At 36.1% G+C, this 27337-nt stretch overlaps 1 protein-coding gene across 3 annotated transcripts in view; it reads left to right on the top strand.

Moving 5' to 3' along the window:
- Window positions 1–27337, top strand: part of ANKRD12 (ankyrin repeat domain 12) — a 59108-nt gene that overhangs the window by 11408 nt on the left and 20363 nt on the right. The window contains exons 2-6 of one of the 3 annotated variants that reach the window (XM_059858207.1): window positions 7600–7737; window positions 14063–14210; window positions 21716–21862; window positions 22906–23106; window positions 26285–26427. In XM_059858207.1, coding sequence (XP_059714190.1) covers window positions 7651–7737; window positions 14063–14210; window positions 21716–21862; window positions 22906–23106; window positions 26285–26427 — 726 coding nt within the window. In that variant the 5' untranslated portion in view covers window positions 7600–7650. Of the gene's footprint in view, window positions 1–7598; window positions 7738–14062; window positions 14211–21715; window positions 21863–22905; window positions 23107–26284; window positions 26428–27337 lie in introns of those variants that run through there. The other 2 variants (XM_059858218.1, XM_059858224.1) reach the window with 2 other exon arrangements.

The following is a 27337-nucleotide window of genomic DNA, read 5'->3' as shown; positions in this document are numbered from 1 at the left end:
AAAGAATTTCTCACTTCTGAACCAAGAATGTTTTGTCATATTTTTATCATCAAATGCTGTAAAATCTGCCAAATTTGTGACTCATGTCCGTGCTGGGTACTGCATTTGCTCTTAATACAGCAACAGACTGTTGCCTTAGGCACATTAGTTTGAGACTGTGTTGGAGCTTAGTTCTTTCATCATAACCCTGACACCGGAATGTGCGTGCACTGAACCGTCGCAATTGTGTGAAAAGACCTTGTGAATATTTTCCAAATAAAAATGTTCTTGTCACCTTTCATCTGCAAAAGCCACTGCATGTATCATTGAGACAGTGTTCTCTCTACAATACTAAATTGCTATGCTACCTAAAGCCAGTAGCGGTTTGTAATTTATTTGCTGGTTACTGCCAGAGAACTGAATTGTGAGTACAATGAGACACCATGGAGCGCAGGGCAAAAAGAGCCTGGTAAAATGTTCTGTTCGTTGTATTTGAAGGTATTATTGTGTGTACCACATACAGGAAGTGGTGATGGTAAAAATACAATCTCAAATAGTACAGTGTACACAAATAGCCTTTTATTTAATCTTTTCTTATGCAGAGTGTGGTTTCCTTTGAGCTTGTAGAGAATAATATGGTTCTAGCCTGCAGCAGGAGGCAGGCTTGCCAGTAGGGATGTATTGCAGTGTATATTTAGTCCATTATAGCTGCATATATCTAATGTATTACCAGCTTTTTAGAAAAAATGTTTTACTTTCTAGATTTTGTACCTATTCAACTTTGACTTTAGCACCTAGGGAGTTAAAATGTTCCCTATTCCTACTTAGCAGTAATATGTGTTGGACTACAGCAGTGCCCTGTGTTGCTAAATGATTGAGAGGAATTCTTTTTTGGGGGGATCCATGTAACACAAAACCTTAAACTATTTCTGCTCAAATAAAGCCTTTAATGACCTTTTCAGGGTCTTCATTGTAAAGATCAAATAAAACTGCTCTAGTGGTTATAGAATAGCTGTGTTGATATAGTTTTCTTCAATTAAGACCTTGGTACAAATATTTTTCTGGCTGCAGTCACTGAAATTTTGACCTTTCAGAACACTGTTTTGTATAATGTTCTGATGAGATTTTTAAGCACTTGCTCTCGGCAGTTTCCCATCCTTTACCATCATTTTGACATTTTCATGAGACATCAGCCATGTTTGAGACTTCATTTCTGCAATATCTGTCCAAGGAGGTAGTGGAAAAGGATAAGCCGGTCATTGTCAATTTAAACAAAAAGGATATGGAACACTCTTGCTTTTTTACAAGGCATAGGAATGACAAGACTAAAGGCTTCTGGTTTGTGTTCTGTAACACAGAAAACAAGTATTCTGGGAAAAAATATTTGTGTGTTGATCATGGAGTCCTCTGTGCTTTCCTCCCAGAGACAATCCCTTCTCAGCATTGTCATGTCAAGTCTCTCTCTCCACTGCCTCCTTGTCACAGTCACAGTCTGTCATTTGGCTAATCTGAAGCTTTAGACATATTTCTGTGTGGGAGATACCAGGTTAAAATACAGACAGATGTTCTTTTTGTAGACGTGGTGCAACCCAGAAAAGCCTGGCCCTGTCCTACTGGACTTCACTGCCCTCTTACTGTGTGTTGCAACCTGAATAGTCTCTTTCCTCACAATAGCAGATTGCTGGTCTTGTGCCTCTTAGCACATCCCCAGCCTCTAACTGAAATATCCTTTATAATGTCTTGTTCTGTCTCAAGCCCTTTTTTTACTGGACACTGTAGGTGAAAAGGAAGATGCTGATCTGATTACATGTTAATTTACCAGGAGCCATTTTATTGTGTAGCAGTTGGCTCTGGTTGAGTAACTGTGTGCAGAAGGACTGAGTTCCATAAGAAGAAAATAATTGGCAGTGCTGTTACATCTCCCATCACACATTTCATTTAGCATTAATAATTAGTTAACCTCTCTTTTGGAAAGAAATCACTTCTCTGAGCTGTTTGCTGAAGGATGCTTTTGTTGTGAAATAAAATACTGAAGTCATTTGCACTTTCCTGATAAGAAGAAAAAAGAACACAGAGTGTTAAACTTAGTTAAATGAACATCTTTTTGCTAAACTCTGCTTCTTAGAGGATTTGAAAATACCAGTTTTCTCTCGCTTTTTGGTCCTTTGTACTATACCCATTCCCTTTCTCCCAGTGTGTTAACCTCATCTGTCTTTGACACACTCCCACCAGAATGCAGATAACATTTGGTATGGCTAGGCGTGAGCTACCTACATACTTCTTAATTAGCCAGTGTGTGCATACGGGTTGGCCAGCTGGCTTTCTCTGAGCAGAATATGTAATGTTGGCTTTTGCCTGCCTTTCCCTCAGTTCAGCTGTTCTTAGCCATCTCTCTTCCACTAACTTTTTTTTTCCTTTGGTAGACTCTTAATAGCTTTGAGATCTAGATCATACCAGTCATTTCAAAATAAACTTGGAAGAGACAAATTTCTAGGACTGGGAAGGAGGAGATTGCTAAGAGAAAATCAGGTCAGTCTTAGTTTAAATCAGTGACTATCCTCTCTCCTCACTAGTTTAGTTTGCTGTGTGTAATGTTTTCAGAGCTTGATTCCTCCTGGTTTAAGCTGAGATGTGTTTAGGAATTTGTTGAATGTACTCCAGCCTTTAATGTGCATTTAGTACATGGAACTGCAGTAGAAGTAGTCCAGAGCAAATCTGCTAAATGTGACTGGTGTAAATTTGGAGTTTTGTTACCAGCTGTTCTACTCTGCAGATCTGCTCTTGATAATTCTTTACTTCTTGTTAATTTAGATGTAGCCATAAGTTGTCATTTTCAATAGTTTAATTTTATTATAACATTTTGAAGCATTCCTGTCAGCTAGTTATAGCAGAAATTTGGTATAGTTGATTCACTGTTTTCCAGTCTGGAGTAAATCCTTATTGAGAGAGGGTTTTTTTTGTTTGTTTGATTTTGGTTTTGTTTTTCTTCTTCCCTGCAGATGAAGCAGAGGTAGTTGAGAAGATTGCCTTACTCTAGACCCCTGCTTTTCAAATGCAGATGCTTTCTAGAGCAGGAGGGTAGATGCAGTGTCTTGGAAAGGAACTCATCAAATACTGGTATTCCCATAGAAGGTTAATCTTGTCCCCCCATGCTTTCATGTAGTACCAGCAGGCAGCTAACCTTCAAGATCAGCTGAACAGCAGGGCTACCAAAGAAAACCTTCCCAAAGCATCCTCTAACATTTTGCTGTAGGTGTTAAAGGGAGCACAGTCTGAACGAGAAAGGAAACAAGTAGCTCAGTGAGCACCAAAACTAATGATGCTTAATTTCTTAGCATTTTGTGTCTTGTGATTGACTGACTCTGGTAATGTGCAGGTCTCAACTGAAACTCCCCCCCATAACTAAGAGAAAAAAGGAAAGTTGTTTACAAAGGCCATATCATGTGGAGTTTTCTTACAGGCAGTATGTTGTGAAGCTCATATTGAAGCCTTCCCATGCGAAAAACGGTGATGGATTATTATTGTTATTCTTATTATCCACTGGCCACCTTTTCCCATGAAATCTGTGAGTGCTTAATATATTTGAAAATTTCTGCTGCTGCCAAATTAAAAGAAAATCCATCTACAGGCTTGGAAGTCATTAGTGAATCATACATATGCATCTAACACAAACACATGGCCTTTAATTTCTCAGAAGAACAGACTGAAAGATGTAAAGGAGTGAATGACAGTGGCAGCAGCACCATTGTAGTACTGCTTGAATTCCCTGTTTTTTTACATAGGTAAGGACAAGCTTTTTCATCAGTGCTAGATGTAAGCTTATACAAATTAATACAGTGACTTGTTGGCATTAGAGATTTATTATATCACTAATTTTCTGTAGCTAATTATATCTGAAATTCTGGTGATTGGTGGGGTTTTTTTGGGAATTTTTTTTATGTCCAGGGTTTTTTATATAAAATAATCTTAGCTTTTTATGTCACTGCCCATAGATCTGTCTAAATACTTACCTTTGTTACTTGAAGGAGAAAATAGAATAGAATTTTTAGTTCCTTACTTGAAAAATGACTGAGAGAAGAGTTCAACGGTATTTCCAGTAGTATGACTCATGATTGGTAATGAATGTGCAGGAAAGATGTCCAAACATAAAATAAGAATATCTGATTTTGTTACATACAGAGAAGTTTCTTTAGTAGGAAGCAAATTCTGTTTTATTGAGAAGCTTGAAATCAGACTGTTTGAGAGAAAGCACAGCTGTGCCTGTGTGTCACATGAGAAGCAAAGACCCTGCTTGTTGTGACATAGGAGAATAATTTGAATGTAAAGAGTTTAACTTTTAATTTAGGGTTCTGGTGATTCAAAATTTACCATCGAGATTGTCTAATAAACCAGTAATTGCTTTAAGAAATGGCTGTGAGGAAAACTCAAGCAGACAGACAGAAAAAAAAAAAAGCAGACAGATCTAGGTTTCCCTGGAAGACCCTGTTAATGTTCTCCATTTTCACTATGAATGCAAACATCTGTGTTCAGAACTTGAACTTGAGTTGAAATGGCATTGAACTCCAGACAAATGGAAATAAAAGTTGAAGTGTCAGTAAAATCACTTTTTCCGCAGAAAATGTTGTTGTTATATGCACTATGTAATCACCAATTGATTAGTTTGCCTAATTTTTGGGCCACCATAGTGATATTTTAATAATTTTTTCAATATTTACTCTTTATGAAAAGTATTTTTTCTCAAATATGCGATGCATTTATGTCTGTTTTAAATTTTGCACAGCCGTTGTGCAACAGCAATCTGATACTTGGAACACTTTATGGAAATAGTGCTGTTTGTTAGTCTTAGAGTGTGGTGGTTCTGCTTTGGTAATCCAGTATGTGACACTCAGTTTTAGTGAACTTCCAAAGCAGTTTTTTTTTCCAAAACATATTTGACTTGGGTCAGGAATTGCATGAATTCGTGTTTGCTTTTGATCACAGAATCAATGGGTCAGGTTGGAAGGGAGCACAGTGGGCCATCCCAGAGCACATGGCACAGGATTGTGTCTGGAGGGTTTTTGAATACCTCCACTGAGGGAGACTCTGTGACCTCTCTGGGTTAACTGTCTCAGTGCTTGGTCACCTGCACAGTAAAGTTCTTCTCATGTTCAGGTGGAGCTTCCTGCACATCTGCTTCTGCCTGTTGATCGTTTGGTAAAGAAAATGGAAACATCCTATGCTTTCTGTTTTCATTTACTTCTATTTGTATATTAAGTTAACTGTATTATTAAAATACCTTTAATTGAAATCTATTTTGAAACTGTTTTCATAATCCTCTTGCCCCTGTACAATACTTGAGGCTGAGTTTTTTTGTTCTACCATTTTAAAAAATAAACTGTTGCTGTCCAGGTGAGACATGCAGGGGGGAGGCCTTTTGTGAAGGGCAGCTCCTACTAGTGAGGCAAATGAGACCAAGGAGCCAAGCCTAAGCTAATAAATTTTACTAAGCTCTTTAAGTTTGGCTTCTTGCTGTCTTACACCAGGGAATGGCATATGAAACCAGGAAAGGAAGAGAAGCAAAGCAGGAATGGAGGTTGTTTCAGGGAGCCAAGCAGCAGTAAAAAGGAAGGAAAGGAAACAGCAGCATATGCAATGAAAAATATGCTGATTAAAATGATAAAGAAAATTTGACCCATTGATTTTTTTTTTTTTTAAGTAGTTGTAGTCATGATATATACAATGGGAATTGTTACAAATGAAACTTACAGAGAGGATTTAAGAGGCTAAATGAGCAAAAGCAGATTTATGATTTGTCCCTTTTCAAACCACGGGAACAGATATTTGCTACTGTAGTAATACATTATGTTTGGTCTAATCAGCACAGTAGTATTCTCTGAAGATAGTAACTTGTTGCTTCTTTTAGGATTCAGGAAAGTTTTTTGTAAATTACAGGAAACTCAGTGTAGTTTTCTTTCTCTTCTTTGAACTGATAACCATTTTTTGTTCCTGCAGCTGTTACAAAAAGCAACAAAAAACAAAAGGCTGATAACCATGTGCTTTGATGTTCATTAAAATTGAACAATTACTCTCTGTATCAGTAAGGCTGCATAAATCCTGTTAACACTCCATAAATGAAGGGAATATACTAATGTTAATCTTTTGTCTTAAGTAAGAGTAGAACAGTATGAGTTTCACAATATTGTATCATAGTGGAGACAAGATTCTGGTTATAGAATGTGAGATTGTTTCTAATTAATCTCTTCCTGTTTTTCATAAGCTTGTGGTTAGTGTTAAAAAAAACCCCAACAAAACAAAAAAAGACTTCCTCAGGTGTAGGAGAAAGGGAAGAAAACAGCAGACCTTAGTGCAACATTTCTTACCTCTCTGTCTCAAGGATTTAGCTTTTTGAACTTTTCTTCCCCTCCTATTCTGGAAGATTAAGAAAGCATGTTACATTGTTGTATGCAACAGTATTAATCTTAGACAAATATTCAAATTTTCCATGGTTTAAGCTTTGTGGGGGATGGATGTGTGGGCAGGATGTAGAAATTTGTTTGAATATCAATGTCTCATGTGTCAGGTGTAGTGTGCAAAATGGTTTTTTCAAAGTCACCTGCACCAGATTTGTTGTCAATTAACTGTGTCAAACCAAAATAGTGGCCATGGTCCTAAAACAGCAACAAATTCTCTATGTGATGATCCCAAAACCTTAATGGTAAAGCAACAATAGAAGTGTTGCACCTGAAATGATGACTTGATCAGGCATAATATTATGTCAACTCAGTAAGATTGTGATCACATAAATACTTGAAACAAAATACATCAACTCAAAAAGACCCATAAAAAGTCACCAGCTCTAAAGTGCTGTCAAATGCAGTTTTACCTTTTGTGTGACCTTTTCTCTCAGCCATTCTTACAAAAAGGATGGCACTTCCTGCTGTGGAAGAGGCAAGTCTGACCTCTTCCCTCATGCGAATCTGTAATGACACTTGTTTGGTATACCATGGAGATGAAACACTACACAGCTCTTGGAGCTTTATATAGATATATATCTGGCTCTAGTCGTGGCTTATGTAATTGGTTTGATAGACAGTGGAAATTAAGGTTTCTAGTTCCAGGTTTGAGCTTTAGAAGATTTTTCTTCTAAAGGGCATCTCTTGATCCAGAAAGAATCATAAATCACAAGACTTGACTTTTTTTCCCCATACTACATTGAATATAGAGTATTTCAGTTTCCCAGGCTAGGAAGTCTTATTTCTCTTTCCGGTGTTGCTAGAAATCTTGTTCATCTTTTTAAGCTTTAGGACATTAAACATTAAGTGAGATATTGAACCTATGAACCTGTTAAAATAGCCAAAAATGTTCAGTCTTCCAAAAAGGTAAGCTAGAGGGATAAGGTAGTTTAGCAGCTGACTTGGTGCTTTTTTTCATGACAATGTCCTCAGCGACAGCTGTGTTAGACCTTTTGGGGTTTTGCCCCAAGGTTTGAGGTGCATGTGAGGAAGATGCTTGAAGCCAGGTGTCGTTATTAGTCGTCTTTTTTGGGGTACTATTCAGCTCTGCTACCATCTGCAGTAACATTTGTCCTGAAATGACACTGCCCTGTGTATATTTATGTAATGTTGTTTGTTTGTTTTTCAGACACAGGATGAACCCACTGATACAAGATACAACTAGCTAAACAGCTATAAAATGCCCAAATTTGGGTCTACAAAAACAGTTCAAGTTGAAAATTCTGACAGTAATAGCACCATGGTGGAAAAAACAACTGCGAGAAAGGTAAAATTTATATTAATGCCCATTTAATTTCAGTAAAATGAAGCATGTTTCATGATTTTTGTTGCTGTAATTGAAAGAAATACATATGAATCTATGTTGTGATATCTTCAGCATTGAAATTTATGCATTTTTACATTGATTTAACTGTAAGTTAAACTGTGGGACAAAACTCTACTTTTATTTTAACTTGCAAGTTTATTTAAAAAGAAACTGGATGCTTTGGTTTTATTTGATAACAGTTAGTATATAGTCTCCATATCTTAGCTAATTTGAAGTTTTCGTATACTCACAAGACCAACTATCCATATTTTATTTTATTTTACAGTGTATTATTCTCTGTAGCAAACGCACAAAACAGGTTTGAAGGCCTGTGACAGGGCACAGACCAAAGAAAAACAGCAGTTTCCAATATTCCTTTATAAAAGAGGGACTTACTCCCTCTGTGAGGGAGGACTTAAAAGCCAAATGCTGCACAAAGCTTTAGAGCAGCTCCTGTACGAGGGAGTCCCATCTAAAAATTGTACAGTCTGTTTTTGAGTGTTGGAGAATGAAGGAATATGGCAAGTCTAGTCATGCTGAAGGGTGGTTTGTTGTTTATAAATGTGAAGTATCTCATGATTTTCAGAGTTCTGGAGGCAAGTTTCAAATCACCCAGTTCTTCGGTTTGTCTGCCTGGTACACTTGTACAATAGACCACGCGTTTATCTGTGCTACTAATGAATAACAGAAGCTGGAGTAATCCTCTGCATTGACAGTGATGAGTGACATGTATATTGCCCTAAGGAGAGAGAATCTGTTTGTTTCCCAACAATCTATAAAACTGTCTTCTCTAGAAAAGGATTTTGTGTGTGTGTGTGGTCATACTTACTCTTGTGTCGAAATCTGTATTCTCTGCAAGACCATTTGATGATGAATGGATATAAGACAGGAGGAGGTTAAAAAACAGGAAAAGATTGGAAGATTCAGCATCTACTTTTAACTTTTTATCTTCCAAAAACATTAGTAGAAACCTTTAGACCTTTTAGTCTCTTTCTAGTTTGTTTCATTGGTCCCAGTAAAGTGAGGCAAAGGTAATTCTTTCTGCTGACTCTGATGAACTACTTAGATAAGACGAAGAAGATAACAGAATAAAATGGGGAAAGGAAATCAGCTTACTAGTAAAGGGATGAAATAATCTTGGGTTTTCTCTTTTTTTTTTTTTTTCCTATTTATTCTGATCTTTATTTGGGATATGGCCTAGTTAATTGAAGTGTCATTCAGTAATTTAGGGAAAGAGTAGGGAATGGAAGTTTGACAAAGGCTGTGAATATGGAGTTCCAGTGATGGACTGATAAAGTTGATACCAAAAAGTAAGCTGATAAACTGCTTGCACTGTTCTGTCCAGTGTTGCTCACTGTCCACCCTGGTACAGTAAGTAGACAGCTGAGATTAGAATAATGTAGGGTTTGATTTGGAATTGCATGATATAAAACAATGTGTAAATAAGGTCCCAAATAAAAACAGAGAATTAATATTATTAATGGAGAGTAGAGGTGTTTCAGTTAATATTCCTGTATTCAGGTTTTTAGCATAATAAACACGGTTGTTGTATTTTGAGAAGAACTGAATACATGGTTATGTTGAATAGTCACTTAAACAGTCACATACCTATTCTCTAACAGACGGACAATTGCCAGAAGTGTTCAGCTGGCCTTTGACTAATCTGCACTCTTCAGAGTGGATTAGGAAAGATAGAGAAAATATTGCCAAAATGTCATAATTTAGATTCAGCCAAGAAAATTATTTGAAATCAGGCAGGCAGTAAGCTAAGAGTAAAGTGTGAGTTTGAACAACACAAAGTCGTGAAGGTAAATCCGTACTACATACATAAACACAGAGCTCTGAAGTAAAGATTGACCAGGCCAAATCAACAGTGATAATTTTAATGAAATATCTTCAGAAGGTAGTAGAAATATCTGTAAACAAATAAGGATTTTTCTCAATGCATAAACATCTGCAGCCATGAATTTAAAAATTATAGTTCTTAAATCATTAGAAGTATGAAAAATGTTAGGCATTCATTGGCTAATGTAATTGGGGTTAGGAAGTGCTACGGCCTACTGTGAAATAATGTTCATAAAAAACATTGCCTCTTACAAGTGACGAGTAATGCTAAAGGATACCAGTCCCTAAAAAAGTCCTCATTCTTCACAAAATAAAAGCTGTTGCGACCTAAATGGCATGAGACTATTCCAATGGTTAGCATAAGATAAAAGAAAAAACACTTGCAGGGTTTTATTTCCATTTAATAGTTTTTACAGTGTTTAGCTGGTTCTAATTGTGCACTCTTAGCTGTTGACAGAGAAATGTAGTGAAGTTACTGTTGTTATTATTAGACATAATCTTTCATATTTGTCCAGAAATTAATGTTTATTATGCCATCCTAACAACCACTGAATAGCTTTGTGAACACAATAGCTGTATGAACACATGTGAACTATGTGTTCAGGTCTTCTGAAAACTCAAAAAAACCCATTGGAAATAACATTGCAGTTAATAAGCTGAATTTATATCATGTATGCATTAGGGTACATGTATTTTTATTTCAGTTGCTTATCTGGCGAGCATAAAAAAATAATACAAGGTGTATATGGCAGCTAGACCATCTAATATTTGCATGAGATATTTTGGTAACATATGAACATGATGAAATTTTAATTTATCTGAATTTATACTTCATATGGCCAAACTAAGGAAGTAAACTATGGATATCTCTAACAAAGGAGAAGCACATTTGGAGTTTGTAAGAGTTAATTCTCTCCTTGGAAGACTCCAACAATAGTGCCCAAAACCATTTAGTACCACACAGAATATGCTTCAGTATGTAATTATCTTTGATAGGCAGAAAAAGAATGCTTGTTCTCCCAGGGCTTAGTACATCTGCTAGATTATATGGCTCTCTGTTGTCTCCTTTTATGTCTTGTCATTGATTGTAGCTGTACCAGACAATAGAGCTGGAATGGGCTATCAAGAAATTGTCCAGACTGCTGTTTGTTAGCCTTCTGAGACAGTTTCTGTTGAACAGATTAAAAATGTGTTCCTCATCATAGCACACTAGTATGGTTTTGTTGACAGAGAAAATTCTTCCTTGTTACTACATCCTCCAGTGAGGCTTGCATTAAACGTTGAGACATGCAGATCCAGTTCATCCATTTGCTCCAGAGTAGAATAAGCTGTACTCAGTTCCTGACAGATGTTTGCCAGACCTTTTCTTTAAAGGCTTGCCTGATGGAAATTTCTGTCTCCTTGGGCAGTTTATTCTGATACTTAATTATGCTGACTGGCATAGAGTTAGATACTTAGTAGAAGGTTAAAAAACCTTTGCTAGTCTCCTGGTGCAGTCTAAAGCCGTTAAATGTTCTCTAGCTGTAGTGGACATGGAAAGTATGTAATGCTTTTCACTTTGCAGGAGTAGTTTAGTTTTCTGAACATCAACATCTCTTCTGTGTTTAATCTCATTAGCAGTTTTCACTTGAGATTAGTCAACCTCTTTAGAAAGTCCACAGGATTTACAGATAATTTTATAAAAAATGTCAACTTCATTTTAGGTTGCTTTATGGGTCACATTAAAGTAATGCAACAGACCTGTTGATGCTGAATTTTGAACCTTGCCTTGGACCCTGGGAAAGAGATGTCCATGCTGTGGACATTGACTAGGAACAATTGGAACAGTGAATGTTCACTCTTGAAAATGGAATGCCTGGTCTAACCTGCAGGGTTTCTACTTTCTCTTCCTACTTCTACTTCCTTTAATTGGAGTTGAATCCAGGATGCCATTAAGAGTTTTCTGTCTTCTAAGACAGCATTTTGTGATGGTGCAGTTAATTATTTTTATCAGTTTGTAGGACCTTGGTTTTATCCTGGCTTTTCCTATTTTGTTTTGTATTAAGACTGCTTTTCCAATCAGTCATTTTACATTTGCCTTGCCAGGGGTCTTTTCTTCTTCCTCTCTTTCAGTTGTGATGATGTCTGCATATCTGATAGAATCTCTATTTCAGTATTGTCGCCAAAAATAATAAACAGCGTCAACTTCATACAGACTTCTCAAACACTCTGTTGATTGCATCTTTTGGATTGGAAAGTCCACCACTGAATGTTGAATGCTTGTTTCCACATTAGCTAAGGAACAAAACAGTCTCCCTTTTTTTTTTTCAGTTTCTGTGTATTCTATGTATAGTCTTTTTAAAATTTTCAATGTATTTTTATTTATTTGAAAGTATGCACTTTGAACTGTCTCTCCTCCTAATTAGAGTATCACAAAATTAGTTTTCAGTCATTTTTCAAAAACTAGTGCATCATTCATAATATTTAACATAATACATATAAGCAATTTAAGAATGAATGTAAAGCTTTCAAATTACTTAAGCAGCTAGTGCCTCTTTGTGAGCACCTACTGATGTATTTTACTGAGGAGTGCCCTCAAAAAAGGAATTCTTTTTAGAGATTACCAACTGCAAAAAGTTGTGGGTTTTTTTTTTTTTTTTTCTACTGAACAAGTCGAAACCAAGATTTTCTGCTTAGGAATTCTAAATTATTTTTAGTTCATCCTTTCTATTGCATAATATTCTAGAGAAAAAAATAAAATTTTGATGCCACTTTATATTGCGGAAAATTCACATACACAGGTGAAATTATTGGTTTGTTTGAAATAAGGGATGAGAAAGCTCTTGGTGGGGTTGGGCTCAAGTGGGAAACTTGTGTGTGTGGTGGAAGAGAGGGGGGAAAGGCTTAATGGAGTTTGGATCTGCTCTTGCCAACTTAGAGATGCATTTGGAAATGATGACTTGTGTTAGATGGATTAACTTCTTTCATAACTAATACCACAGGCACTCTGTGTTCCAAGGGCCTAGGGGAGTCTTAAGGGGTTTGGGTTTTTAGATTTTTTTGTTCTAACATGTAAAAAAAAAAAATAAAAGGAGGCGGGTGTTGTTTCCTTTGGGGATTTGAAGGAGAGTTGGCTTTGGTTTTGGTGTGTGGATTTTATTCTGCATTTTACTTTGGTTTTTTGGGTTTCTAAACTTGGAGTGAAGAAGAAAGGTGTTCTTTGAGGGCAGCAACCTTTATACCTCAGGAATTCTGTTGATACAGACTAATGCCTTCTTTGTCATTTCCCTTGTACAGATATTTGTCTTCTGAAGGTTGTAGGGTTTTTACAGGTTCTTTTTCTAATCACTTCTGCCTGACTTTTTGGCAACATTTTAAACTCAGCATGTCAGGTGAAATCTTCCTACCTGAGTTTGGTTTCTTTAAAAAAAAAAGGAAGTTGTCTTTGAGAACAGTACCTCTACTTTAAGTTATTTTTTTTAGTTTTCCTCCAATTGTAATAAATCTTTAGAAGTACCAAGGAGCAGCTTTTTGGTTTTCAGTGATTGGCAAGGCAGTATATTGTTCTTCTACCTTTAGGAAGTTAATCTCTTAGTAATTTCATCTGATCATGTGTTAACAATGATGTAAAGCTGTAGAGTTGTGATAGCTGACAGAGTGGGTAATTGTTTCTGCAGCATGTATTGTACAGAAAAGATGTCTCTCCATTGCAACTTGATTGGTAGCTAAGATGCTGGGTTTGAAGAGGGTCTCTCAAGCAGTCTTTACACTAACCTGATATCTTTTGCATTCTTTCCTCCTATATTAGTGAAGTAATCAAGTATAAGTTAATAGTGAGCCTAAGTTTTTCTCTGTTTATTTGAAATATGGGTTATAAGCCAAAATCTCTAGATTTATACAACTCAAGAATCCAAATAGCTTGTACCTTTTTTCTTCTAAATTTGCTATCAGTTTAGAACATTTCTTCATAGATTTTTCTCAAATGAAACATTGCACTGTTATTGTTGAAATAGAAAGATAGTTCTGTATTGATGGATCACTAGGTGGGAGTGGAGGCAGAGGAAGGTAATCAGAGGGGTTTTTGGGGGTTTACAATTCACAGTCTGAATTTGCAGGGTGGGCTTTTAATGTGCTTTTAATGGGATTGTTATGGTCAGGGAAGGAAACTGGGGTGGTCATCAAGACTTGGCCAATTCTTGTTCAGTTTAAGTTGCTCCTTTGCTAATTTGTTAAGCCTCTAATAGCGAACAGCATTTCTACAGTGATGTGTCTGAAAGTAGAAGTAACATGGAAGTTAGTAATTTAAAAAAGAAATGATGATTCTTTTGTTTATTGAATAAATCTTGTAATACACACACACAAGCACATGCATTCTCACATATCAGTCTTTTCAGTCTGTATATATTATAAGACTATCCTACTTTATGCAAAAATTACTTAGTATACTTTTTATTTATATTAGAGCAAGGACAAGATTGCATCCTACAGCAAAACTCCAAAAGTGGATAGGAGTGATGTGGGGAAGGAGATGAAAGAAAAGTCTTCCATGAAACGTAAACTTCCTTTTACTATTAGTCCATCCAGAAACGAAGATCGCAATTCAGACGCAGGTAGAACCTTTTTATTTCCTTAACTAATTATTTGTTGGTAAAACACGTCCTAACTTAATTAATTGTATATTATGTTTTCACATTGATTTTTTTCCTCTTCAGAAAGAATACTAAATATAAAAGTTGCTTGTCTCCTTCTGATTGTTGCATCTCAGTCTGATAGGCTTTCATCCTGTCATTAGCAATAGCCAGCATGCCACCATAGTTGATCTATATTCTCCAGTTGTTTCCTAACCTCATTCTTTCCTTCTCTTTCAGTAACAAATCTTTCTTTGTTTTGTCATCCCTAGAGGTCCATTTGTTTAAATGAGTAAACAGATGAAAAACCATGTGAATGCCTTGATTTGAGACGCAGCTGTCAGCCTTTCATAGCCTTTTTTGGGGAGGGAGAATTGGATAGATTGGTAGATGTACTGTCCTTCATCGAAAAGGTTGCTAAGGTGACAGAGCTAACTAAACTAGTCATGGAGAGCACACTTCCTTTTAAGTTCCTATCACCTCTGCCTTCTCTGAAGAGGCTAAGTAGTTCTTCCCAGCTTGAGCTTATTTATATTAGAACTGATTTCAAGGCTTCAAACTGCCATTCTTAGCACAGTTCTTTTCAAATCAAGATGGAGGGAGCTGGATACATTCCAAGAAGTACAGTTATCTCTGGGTTTAGATAATTAATTATCTGTGTCATTGTGTAATAATAGTTCAGTAATAGTTAAGTTGATAACCAAACAGTATCCATGGTCAGCAGAACACATTAAAATTCCTCAAATTTCTCAAAGGCTCAGTGCTACAGTTTTTTATACATTGCTTATTGTACATTTGAACATTTTCATTACCAGATAGTTCCCTTAATATGCGTAGATTTAAATGGAAGGTAGAAGTGTATACCTCAGTGTGAGTTTAATTTCTGTTCAGGATTGATTTCATGCAGATTTGGCTCCTTGATAATACATACACATTTTTATTACTATAAAGAGAGTGTAGTATGAAATCCATATTTGAAATAGTCACATAACAAAACAATGCTCTTGGCTTTAGTTCTGTTCCCAGTGGTTTTACAGCATTCTTGCACTATTCACAATACCATTTGATTTTGAAAAGACCATGTCTAAAATAGAAGTATGCTCCCAGCACCTGCTTTATTAAGTTTTTTGCTTGATATTAGAACCATAATTATTTTTTCATAGTGGAAGTAAATGTATTTAGATGTAGTATTAAATATTTATTGAAAGTTTTCTCTGTTGAAAATCTTTTGTCATGTCTCCCCACCCCCATCAACTTTAAATAAGTCATTGTCCCAAGCATCTTGTAAAGTAGCAGAACTTTTTGTGGGTTTTTTGCTATAGCATCTATTGTTACAGTTGCCACAAACAAGATTAATTACTTCAGATGCTTAGACATGCACAAAAAGATGGTGCTCAGACTATAAAATTTTTTTGTCAGAAGTTGTAGCAGGGAGGTGAAATAGACATGTCAAGTAGGGGCAAGAATTATTTAACACAAAAGCAGAAGGCATGTGACTCTTAACTATGCTGGCAAACACCAGAGCTTGGTCAACATTTAATTTCTGCTGAGGTAAGGAGGTTAGAGCAACTGCCCTTTTACAGGTGGAAAACTTGGTACATAAACCTTCCAGAAACTTCAGAGCAGGAGAATTGCTAGGGTGAAAAACTGTTCCTGTAATGCAGATTCTGTGCCTAACCAATTAGATTAGACCCCTGGGAATTAGACACTTACACTGGTGCCAAGTTTGTCACTGACATGGATTAGGACTGACATCAGTGATCATGAAATGCAGTGCTGCTTCTGGCACCAACGTAGCATTATACATGGAAAAGGTTTGCTGTCACTGAGCTAAACTGCTACCTCTGACAGAAGTGTCTCCCTGATAGCTGTGTACAGAGAGTGGCAAACGTTGAGATGGAAGAAAGTAAGTTTTTGGAAATTAGAGTATAATCAGACACAGAGGGGGGAAAAGAAAAGGTAATGAAAAGCTTCCCATCAGCTTCAAGGTCTTTAAAAGTATGTCTGAGTTTAAAAAACCTTAAATGTATAAGTAGCTAGAGGTACTTAAAATTTTTTAGTTAAATAGTTTAATAAATGGTTTATCCCCAAAATATATTATAGGGTTACTAGCTTATTGTAGAAACTCCATGACAATTGGATTTCATCCTGTTTAGGCATGTAAATGAGTCAAAGAATGGTGTTACCCAGTTTTTAGAGCATTACATCATTAAAGGTTTCTTGGTTCTCGTTCCAGGGTTTTCTGTAAATGAAAAATTTGTCTTTTTTTTCTTTTCTTTTCTTTTTTTTTTTTTCTCCCTGATTTTGGTAAAAATTGCTCCTTTTTCTGGTGGGCTTTTTTTGTTTGTTTGTTTTGTTTTGTTTCAGGTTTTGTTTAAGTATTGCAAGTGATAATGAACGTGGACAGCCAAAATGAAAGTTGACATAACACAGAAATGTTTGGGTTTTTTTTTTTCATTTGATTTCTGCAACACTATACACAAAGTACATTTTAGACCCAGTCAGTTTTGGCAAGACTGAAACCAAACAGCATTTGTGGAGTCTAGAACAGTTATAGCTCACCTCTTTATCTAATTTTTTTTTTTTCTTAAGAAAATGCTGCGAAAAATTTATATTCAGTGTTTTAAGATTGAGCCTTTTAGTTACTTTCTTAATGATTTGATACCCATGAAGATTGCAGCCAGTTGGGTAAAGGCAGTCCTGCAATGCCAGTTGAGAAGGCTGCAGGAGCTGCCAAGTCTGCAGCTGCAGGTCTGAAGGATAATGTGAGTCCCAGTAGATCTGTGGCCCTCAGAAGAGGCCCCTGGGAACAGGACACACCTGGAAGGACACTCTGTCCCTGTCTTTATCAGCAGCATCCTGTTGTGTTTCTTCTGTTGTGCAGGGCTGTGTCTCTCCCCTGGCTGTGGTGGCTTCCTGAAACTGAGAGTTCTGTTGTGACATCCCCATTCTTGGTCAGAGCAACCACAAAAAAATAATACAATGTATACATCCTGCAGGCAAATTTATTTATACTGCAGAATAGCTTTAACCAATGTATAAGTAAATCTTATCTTATCTTTCAATCTTTCTTTGATTGAAACTGCTGGATTGGATGATCAAAGCAGAATTATTTTTCATATATTTTAAAATAAATTCTCTGATTTTTAAGTCTCCCAACCCAAAACCATAATTTGATTGAAAAGCCATCAGTTATTTAGACTGCATAAACAGAGTTGCTTACATTTTCTTAATTTATTTAAGTAATCTGGTTAGTTTTAAGTAACCTCTGATGTGGTTATTGAAATAAGAACAATAGACAGGTGTTGATTTTGCAGAAGTCAGATTTGTTTGCTTTCTCCACCTTACTAGTCTGAAGAGAGAAATTAGAATTTTTCATAATAATTAAACATAACTGCAGATCCTAAAAATCTTTCAGTTGTAAAGAGAATTTTGTTACAGAGTTGATTATTCAGGAACAACAATGAGTTACAATTATACTGAATGTGGTAATTTGTTAATCTTTCTTGGAAATTATGTTATCCAGATTTACTGTTTATAGCAGGATCTTGGTTTTGTTTTCTGACCCCTTCAATTTCAGTTTTTAAAGTAGTCTAAACCTGGCATAGTCATACTTCTTTTAGCATTGAGTTGTCATCCAGAAGAGCAAAACAACTGACCTCTTCATGCTGCATGGGTACATCACAGTAACACAGTTCCTGTGCTCATGCTTTCTGCAGTTAAAGAGGTTTGTGGGAGTGTTGAAGGGAGTGTTCACACACTGCTTCCTGGATTTGGGCTTATTGTTCAGCTGTAACTACTTCATTTGACTGTTGTTTGGGCTACAGGCAGGAAAGTGGAGGTGGTTTTGTGTGTTGTTTTCGTTAAATAAATATGTCATAAACTTGATTAATTAGGTATCACAATAGTACCCTGAAATCTCTACACTGTTAAATGCACTGTGGGGTCTCTGCATCACATTCTAGGCTTTCTGTTTCCCTGAGGGTAGGAAACACTGCCAGTCATGATGTGTTTCTCTTGGAAGTAACTTCAGTCAGGTTGCAGTTATCATGCAGAGCTCCATAAACTCTATCTCTGAACTTCATCCTCTGCAGAAGTGGTCTTAACCTAGCAATGAACATATTATTCTTTGGTTGTATATCATTCAATCTTATGACTTCATAACATTCATTTCAAGTAGTTCATATTTTAAATTTGCATGGTCCTATTTTTTGATCCTGTTAATTTTTACAATTTAGACTATATTGGGAGTCTTTTATATAAAAACAGTGTATGATGAGCCCTGAAGTTTGAATTTGGGGGTTGTTTGGTTTTTTGGGGTTTGTTTTTTTTTTTTGCTTAATTTCCTTTATCCACTGAGGTGATTATTTTACCAAATGAAAAATCCTGTTAGTTTGGCGTGATTTGTTTGGAGAAATCCACCTATTACTTTACTTAATAATTTAATTTTCCAATACATTAAAAATTACTTGAGTGGGTATTTGTAATTTATCCAATTGGGGAAAAAAAAGCAAGCAGACAAAAAACCAGATACATTATTGGCTGCCTTGGGACAAAATCTGTCATGTGTAAATTATCCTAAAACAATCACCGGTGCCTCTGATGGGCCTTGTGCCAGTATGTTTTAAGTATGGTGAGTGGATTTTATTGAGCCCTTTTACAAATAAGTACTCATATGCTCCTGAATTCCTGTTCCCCATAACTTGAGTGTTTCAAAGTAATTTTTTTTAGTGATCATTGAAAAGCTTGTGTTGCCAAGGGAAAATCTTAAAGAGATATAGTCCAGAGGGGTGTGGCTGTGTGTTATGAAGTTTAATTAATAAAGGTGGTTGAACATGAAGACACTGGAAGAGTTCTAGTTTTTAATTTTTTAATAAAAAGTGAAAAAATCTCTTGTGTTTTATTTCTAATGAACATAAGTTAATTTCTAACTGCAGAAAGTGATGAGAATGTGAATGTAATAGAAGATATTTGTATTCCATAGAACCTGAAAACAAAGTATAAAAAATATTAAAAAAAAAAAAATCAACAAAAAACCCCAAACCAACGGATTGAGTTTTATAGTCAGTTTTATACATTAAATTCTACCTAAAATTAATATCTTAAACTGATTCTGTTCCTTTAGGGAAGTTGTTGCTGTTCAGCTTGTAGAAACATCAAGTTCACAGTGGTGAAAGTTTTCTGTTACCATTAGATGAAGAATAGCTAAGAAGTTGAAGTTCCTGCATGTTAAGTTGGTCTCATCCTGTTAAAGTGTAGTGCGCTCTGTGATGGTATTCTTGGAACATTGATTTATTTTTTGATGTATAAAACTTTCTATTTTATATGCCCTAGTCACTTTCTCCTGTTGTTTTTTTCTCCTGTTCTTGTTGTTTTGTTTGGTTTGATTTTTGGAGTTTTTGTTTGTTTGGGTTTTTTTTGTTTGGTTTTGGTTTGGTTTTGTTTTGTTATGTTTTTTGCTTTCTTCCACCCCTCTTGTCAGAACCAGGTCATATCCATGAGATCTTGGGGGGGATTATCAGGTGCACCTGCTATAATCTTGAGACTTTTTTTAGCTTTGTTGTTGATCATATTGATTTTTGGGTATTAAAATGTTTAGATTAACTGACAACATATATGAAGTCTAATATCCATTTTAATAAAATTTTGTTTCTTTTGATCACTAAGTTCATAATTACAGTATAACTTGGTGAGAACAGTTGTGTTCTTATTTGGTGCTTTTAATTTGTAAGATCTAGAAATGCTTTGCAAACACTGTGTTAATAAAGTGTAATAGAAGAATAATTTACCAATGAAATAGAACACTGAACATGAGGCAGGAATAAATTGTGCTGATTAAAAAAAAAAAGCAAAACCCAAAAAACTCAGACAATCCCAATGTATAAAAGAGTAAAACCTAGATAATCAAAAACATTATTTTATTTATTTTGATACGTTATTTTCTTGAGCTGAAAATAGCTATAGAATGGTAAGGTATAATTCAGAATGAAAATAAGTGTATTTTTCAAGGAAAGAATCATGACCAGTAAATAGCATATGCTTAGAAATATCTGATTATGCTGGTCAATCTGAAATGTGTTATTTCATTGGAAGTACTAAATTAGTCAGTAAAGAGTATGATATACTTTTTTGTTGCAGAAAGAGCAGCACGTTTGCAGTGAAAAATTTAAAGTACAATTCTCTTGTTAAGGGTTTGGGTTTTTTTTATTTTCCTACGCAGATGTTTTTACCAATAGGGCACAACACAAATAGTGTTGATTTGGATATTGAATTAATTTTGTAGATATTCAAGACTCTGAGTTGCCTACAGTTTAGGCATAAAAAAAACATCATTTGATTCTGTAAAAGGAATCTTGTTTCATTTTTAAACATGGTGGATAAATGTATAGAGGTTTTTAAAATATATACATGGGTCAGTAGCTTTCCATTCTTAAATACTCGCACTGGAAATTGTTTAGCCCATAAGATCATGTATTTCTTATGGGTCAATATGGAATTCAGGATAAGAACTGTTGATGTGCCTTCCTGTGCCTCAAGAGCACTGCTTTACTAGAGCTTGTGCCTGTAATCAGGCCTAGAAAGTGAGATTTAGAGAAGGCTAGGAAGACAGAAAATTAGTTGAGAGGAAAATAATGGTACAAGAAAGAAGGCAGAACTATAGAAAGTTAAAAGATAACTAGGAACTTCAAAGGGACTTAAGATTCTAATTTTTACCTCTGCAGAAGTTCAGTGAGTTTTCCTCAGTGGAGTTCTCTGTTTTAAGGTTTTCTGCTTTTGCAGATGATAGGGTTTCTTGGTTTTCGTGGGAGCGTTGTTTTGTTTTATTTTTGATGTGTTTACTCAGATGTGTAATTTTAGCTCCTGGTTTAAAACTTGGAGATGAAATATTAAACAGCTTCCATAAGTATTGATAAAAGGAAAGAAGTTATGTACATAAAATAGCTGTATGTTTTTGAAGGGTATGAATTCTGGAGAAGAAATTGCTCTAAGACAAAATACCAGGATGAGTTTGAGAGAAACAATCTTTTAACCAATTACTTAGCAAATACCAATATTAACTAGTCTTTTCCTAATTTTTACCATGGTGTCTTGAGAGAAGTAGAAGAGAGCGTAGTCTCAGATCTGTATTCAATGTTGAAAGCTGACCAGCTGATTTTACAGAAATTTTAAGTTCTTGGCTTTAATCTCTGAGAATTAAAGTTGTGACATACACAGCATTCCTTCTATGAAACGGGTTTTTCATCTGTTAGAATTTTTTTGTAATCCTGCTTACAGCTTTAAGTGCTTTATCTCAGTAGCTTATTATCCTAATATGATTAGAGCAGGTAACCAACACTAATGCAAATGCAGTAAGTTAGAGGTGTAATTTCTGTTTTTCATCATCTGTCACCAGTCACAAGTTTACAGGCCTGAAGAGGATGGTTTTATTTTTAGAAAAATATACTGATGGAACTGCAGTTTGAGTCTTGAAATGTTCCTATTTCTAGAGAAGGAAGGTCCGGAGAAAAAGAAAATGAAGAAGGATGCTGGAAATAAGAAATCAGCACCCGTTAGCATTCTTTTTGGTTACCCTCTGTCAGAGCGCAAACAGATGGCACTTCTCATGCAGATGACAGCAAGAGACAACAGCCCAGGTGATCTTACAGAGTTAACAGTTTTCTCCCTCCTGCCTGTTTAATTCTGTCCTAGTCAGAATATTCAGAACACTGATGTTTTTCAACAATCTTTTATTATTTTCAAATATTTTAAATCATTCATGCTTCTGTTAAAATTTATTTCAGATGGATGATTAATCTGATGAAAAATTCTTGATCTTCTATATTTATGTGAAAAGCTTTGCACCGTGATGGCTGTAAAAAACTGAAAATTTAATTTCTTCCTTTGTTTTTTTTTGCCTCGCAGACACTGTTCCATATGGATTATTTAAAGCCTGAAATACTTTCTTTTTCTGATTTTTATTGAAGCTTACCTATTATCTCATTTTCTCACTTTGGGGCAGGATTTTAATTTAGGAGGAAATGAGACCATTTCCTTCTGATTTAATGGGAGAGGGGAGACATCTTGTTCTTAATTCACCATTTCAAGCTGTCCTTGGTCTAGCTGCATTTTAAAAAAATCTTTACGTATGTATATGTTCTACAGGTGTGAAGTTTTTACAAAATTGCTATTTAAAAGCAAATGGCTGGGTTTCCTTAAGGAACTATCCAGTCCACCCAGCTGTGGAACTTAAGGAACTATCCAGCTGTCCAGCTGTGTTGATACAGCTGATGATTTGTATGTAGTACAAAACACAGACTGTAATTCTTTAAACTGGCATCCCACTACATAAAAATATAGTGGAATTTTGCTGGAGGAAGGGGAAGCAGGGTAGATACTGATCTGTGTGATCTCACCTTGTCTTGATTCATGAGAATTTATACCAGAGTATGTGAACCCTGTAGTTTGGATAGACTTCATCTTTCCTAGAAACTTGCTTAAAATAGTAAGATTTTGCAAAATGCCCTTTTTCACACTGGAAATCAGCATTGTGCTGACACCTGTGAAGGGTGAAATGTCTTTTATTTAAATATAATTATTCACTGGTCATTATCATCTTTGAAAGCAAATGTTGACAATCTTTTTACTTCATCTGACTTTAATTAACTTAACAGTTACCATTTAAAAACTTGTTTTTTAGATTCCACCTTAAATCATTCCTTACAAACAACACCAACACAAAAGAAAACTCCAACCTCTTCTTCAAGACAAAAAGACAAAGTTAACAAGAGAAACGAACGAGGGGAAACTCCTCTACATATGGCAGCAATTCGAGGGGATGTTAAACAGGTCAAGGAGCTAATCAGATTAGGTGCAAATGTAAATGTAAAAGATTTTGCAGGTGAGTTAATATGAGTACTCTTAACTGTATAAATTAAAAGTAAGACTGAAGTTGTTAACAGAGGTTTCCTTTCAGTTCATATTGTATGCTAATGAAAAAGTATAACTTCACAGGAATTCCCAAAGTTGTGGTTTTCGTTTCCAGTGGCAGTGGTAGTACTGGGACACTGTAGTACATAGTGTATGATTAGAACAGTGTTTTAATGCCAGGAGGTTTCAGTTGTGTCCAGGGCCTTGGTGTAGTAGGTATTAACAGGAATCTGTGCACACAGATTCTGTGTTCTTGCTGAACATGGTAGGATTGTGCTGGGCAGAGTTAAATGGTGACACTGTGGGCTATGTGAGGAGATGCAAAGTTTAGATGGTGCTGTGATATGCAGGAAGGCAGAGGAGAGTGGTATGGTTGTACTTGTCATCTAGTCCTGCTGGATTAATGACTGCTTTGATATGTCAGTATTTGATGTGTCAGTATTTGCTGTGATTTACATAATGGTTGATGAGCTTGGTTAAGTTGTAACATATACATTATGGTCTGAATTATGTTCTCAGTGGGAATGGTTGAGAGGAGTTGAGGTAGCAGGCCCCTGTGGAAGAAGCTAAGAACTATATAGCACAATTAGTTGTCAGCTCAAACTTGACTTCAAGAGAAGATATTAATGAGATTAAATGAAATCTTGACTTTAGATAAGAAATAGATGGTAATTTTTTGGTTTGAAGAGGGTAGCTGAATTTGTATTTGAACATGAAGCTCTCCAAGACTGGCATGTAGAGGAAGAGAAGAAGACAAGCAGAAGTAGAACACTATGAGATCTTCAAAGAAGTTGAGAGGGGAGATGAGAACTTGTTGACAAGAGCAATTTTAGAAAAGGAGGGGGAGGTTCAGGGGAAGACAGGCCCATAGAAATCACTGGGAGAATAATAGAAACACTTGAAGAAGAGATGTAGTGGGTTGACCTTGGCAGGCTGCCAGACGCCCACCCAGCTGCTCTCTCACTTCCCTTCCTCAAAAAGGTATTGGGAGAAAATAAGATAGAAAAAAGCCCTTGTGGGTCGTGTTAAAGACCATTTAATAAGAACAGCAAGAGCTGCCTGTGCTAGCAAAGGAAGAAGAGGAATTCATTCACTACTTCCCATCGTCAGGCAAATATTCAGTCCCTTCCCAGGAAGCAGGGCCTCAGCAGGTGTAACAGATGCTTGGAAAGAAAGACAAATGCCATTATGTACAAACTACCCTCCTTCCCACTCCTTTCAGTGAGCTTTTATTGCCTGACATGCTGTGGTATGGAATACACATTTGGGTAGCTGTCCTGGCTTTGTCCCCTCCCAAACTCTGGTGCAGGAGGAGGGAGGGAGAAAACCATGACACTTCACAAGCCCTGTTCAGCAGTAGCCAAAACACCAGTATGCTGTGAGTACTGGTCTAGCCCCCAAATACAATGCACACTGCTGTATGGGTTGCTCTGAAGGAAGTTAATTTCACAGCTTCATCCCAGTCTGACTTAGGGCAGATATTTTATTTTAAAGGCAGATGAAAGGAAAAGGACAGTGGCTGAGAACTGGTTCTGAGAATCAGTTGGATGCAAGTTGTTGGAGATTTCATTCAAAATTCTGGAGGAGTTGTTTGGGATCAAGTGAGATACTTTTTTATTGGTGATCCGAAGTGAGAAGCAGAGATGGTTCAACTTCAAAATACTGTGCAGAGGGAGAAGTCAAGAAGAGGGGGAGGATTGAAGCAGTGAGTCATGAGTGGAGAAAAGCAGGAATTTAGGATGCAGTGTAGTTTAGAGAATAAGAGGTTTTTTAGCTAAGGAATTGGCAGAACTAAAGGAGCAGAAAATGAATTAGTAATGGAGGAAGTAACCCTGCTCATGGGATATCTGCCAGAATGATACTGCCATGTGAGAACAAGAGTAAAGGAAACAGATACTGACAGCAAGCCAGCACTAGAGTTGGCAGGCTGGACATTGTGAAATGATGGAAAAGCAAAGCAGTACAAGATGGAGAAAAATAAATTATGAAGGTAATTAACAGAGAGAATAAAAGACAGGGATCAGAGGGCTGAGAGCAGAAGAGTTTTATCATGTTGGGTGAGTGTAAAAAGGGTAAATAGCAAGAAAATGGAAAGATGGAGGTGCTAGCCAAACAGTGCTGGAAGTGAGTAACCAAGTGATGATTGAAGAGGAAATTTAGTGTATGAAGAACAGAAAGAAGTGTTTTGCTTTAGAATAACTTAGAACTTTTTTTCCTTTTTGCTTTTTTCCTTTTTTTTTTTTTTTAGCTGCTTTTAAATGAGTGGCAGCTTGGAAGTTGAGTGAAGGCTGAAGGTGAGAAATCCCATTACTGAGGGATTAGATAAGTTAGGGGTTTCTTGTACCTCCACTTCATGGATGTACAAGACTGCTATTGATTAGATACAAAGCTCATGTGATTAAACGCTTTTACTGGCTATGTTGGAAACAAAAGTTGAATGCCTCCCCAGAACTGGGCTTTGAGAAGGCATCAACAGCAGTTCAGGTCAGCTATGAAGTGGAAGTCATCAAGCTGGGGAGAGGAAATTGAGGTAAGGAATATATAGTATATGTGGGTTGTCATCTTCAGTTGACACTCTGCTACAGAAAATGAGCATTGAACTTGAGGAAATCAAAATTGCAAAAAATGTCTAGTGTTCTGGGAAATACCAGAATAAGTTCTCTGCCATTATTTATTAATAGCTTGTTATCTAGCTGCTAATGATGTTAATGATTCCTAGTACATGTTCAGTAACTCTAAAGGAGCACTGGTTATGGCAATTTGCTACACTTAGCATTTCCAATAGTGTGGTTTTCAGAGGGTTTCCATGTATTATAATATTATTTTTATATGTATTTACCAGTGTTCAAATGTTTACTAGTCAAAGAATCTCTGACATGTTTAGCCTGGGGATTTTGTGCCAGATTTTGTCTTCTACTATTTGATTTGTGATTCCAGTGTTCAGTTTAATCTCAGAAGAACTTGGAATTTGATGTGAGGTTTAAAGCTGATAAAGCGTGTGTTGTTCATCAGACGGATGGCGTTGCTGTTCTGCCAAGTTCTGCGTGTGAGAGTGTTTTGAAATGTTCCGAGGCAATAGAGAGCTATAGCACAGGAATGAAAAACCAACTCTTTGATCTTTGTCTTAAACCTACCATTCTTCACTCTAGGTTGGACACCGCTGCATGAAGCTTGTAATGTTGGTTACTACGATGTTGCTAAAGTTCTGATAGCAGCGGGAGCAGATGTGAACACACAGGGCCTGGATGATGATACCCCACTTCATGATTCTGCTAGCAGTGGACATAGAAACGTGAGTGTTCTGGGAGAGTGGGAGGGGGATAAATAGGTGGTTTGAAATGCTGAAGCTTCAGAACAAATCCGAACTGTCCTCATTGCAGTCACATGGTGTTGTAGTTCTACTTCTGCTGTTTTGGGAGCATCTTAAAGTTGTTCTGATTGTTTCATCTGACTTCTATTGCCAGATATTTTCTACTAGTATCTGTTTTCTTAAATATTTGTAAGTTTCATCTTTACTTTCTTAGTAAATAAGCACTTGAGTGACTTTTTTTGAGAAACTTTTACTGTATAGAATTCTCGAAAGAAAAATGTCTCCTAAAAGTATGCTGTGGATTCATGTACATTGTACATATATGTTTTTAAATATTTAAAAGTATATATCCTGTATTTCTTTCTAAATATTTTAATGTCATAGAAATAGGGAATTGATGTATATATATATTCTTATTATTTTTTAATTTACCAATCAGCACTTTGTGAAGAAGATAATGGAGCTCTGTTGGTACTCTATATTAACTTTCAAATTTGTTCTTGCTTTCTGCAAATAAATGCAGAAATGACTCTGCTTTCCCTTTATATCTCCTTTATTTCATTACTGTGTATGCAATCTGTTGTATAAAGCAAAAGATAGAATACATCTTTAAATCAAGTACACCTTGCAAACAAGACGTTCGGTTTGAAAGGCTTTTCTAGAAAAGCTAGAGAAATTAATTATCATAATCTGTTGGGAATTTTTTTATTAGCCGTTTAATAACTGCTTTTTATAGGTGTGTAAACAAAGATCTTGGGTCTTTAGATTAAGCTTTCAGAGTTGTAGTAGAGTCTGGGAGAACGGGACCTCTTGCTTATCTGGTATCAGTACAGGTGCCTGTGGCCATCTCACTGACTTTATGTACCAGAATAATTCTGAAGCTTCTTGTTAA

This window comes from Haemorhous mexicanus, chromosome 1, assembly GCF_027477595.1.
Source record: "Haemorhous mexicanus isolate bHaeMex1 chromosome 1, bHaeMex1.pri, whole genome shotgun sequence".
NCBI classification, from domain to species: Eukaryota; Metazoa; Chordata; class Aves; order Passeriformes; family Fringillidae; genus Haemorhous; species Haemorhous mexicanus.
This window is presented reverse-complemented; position numbering and strand designations above follow the sequence as displayed.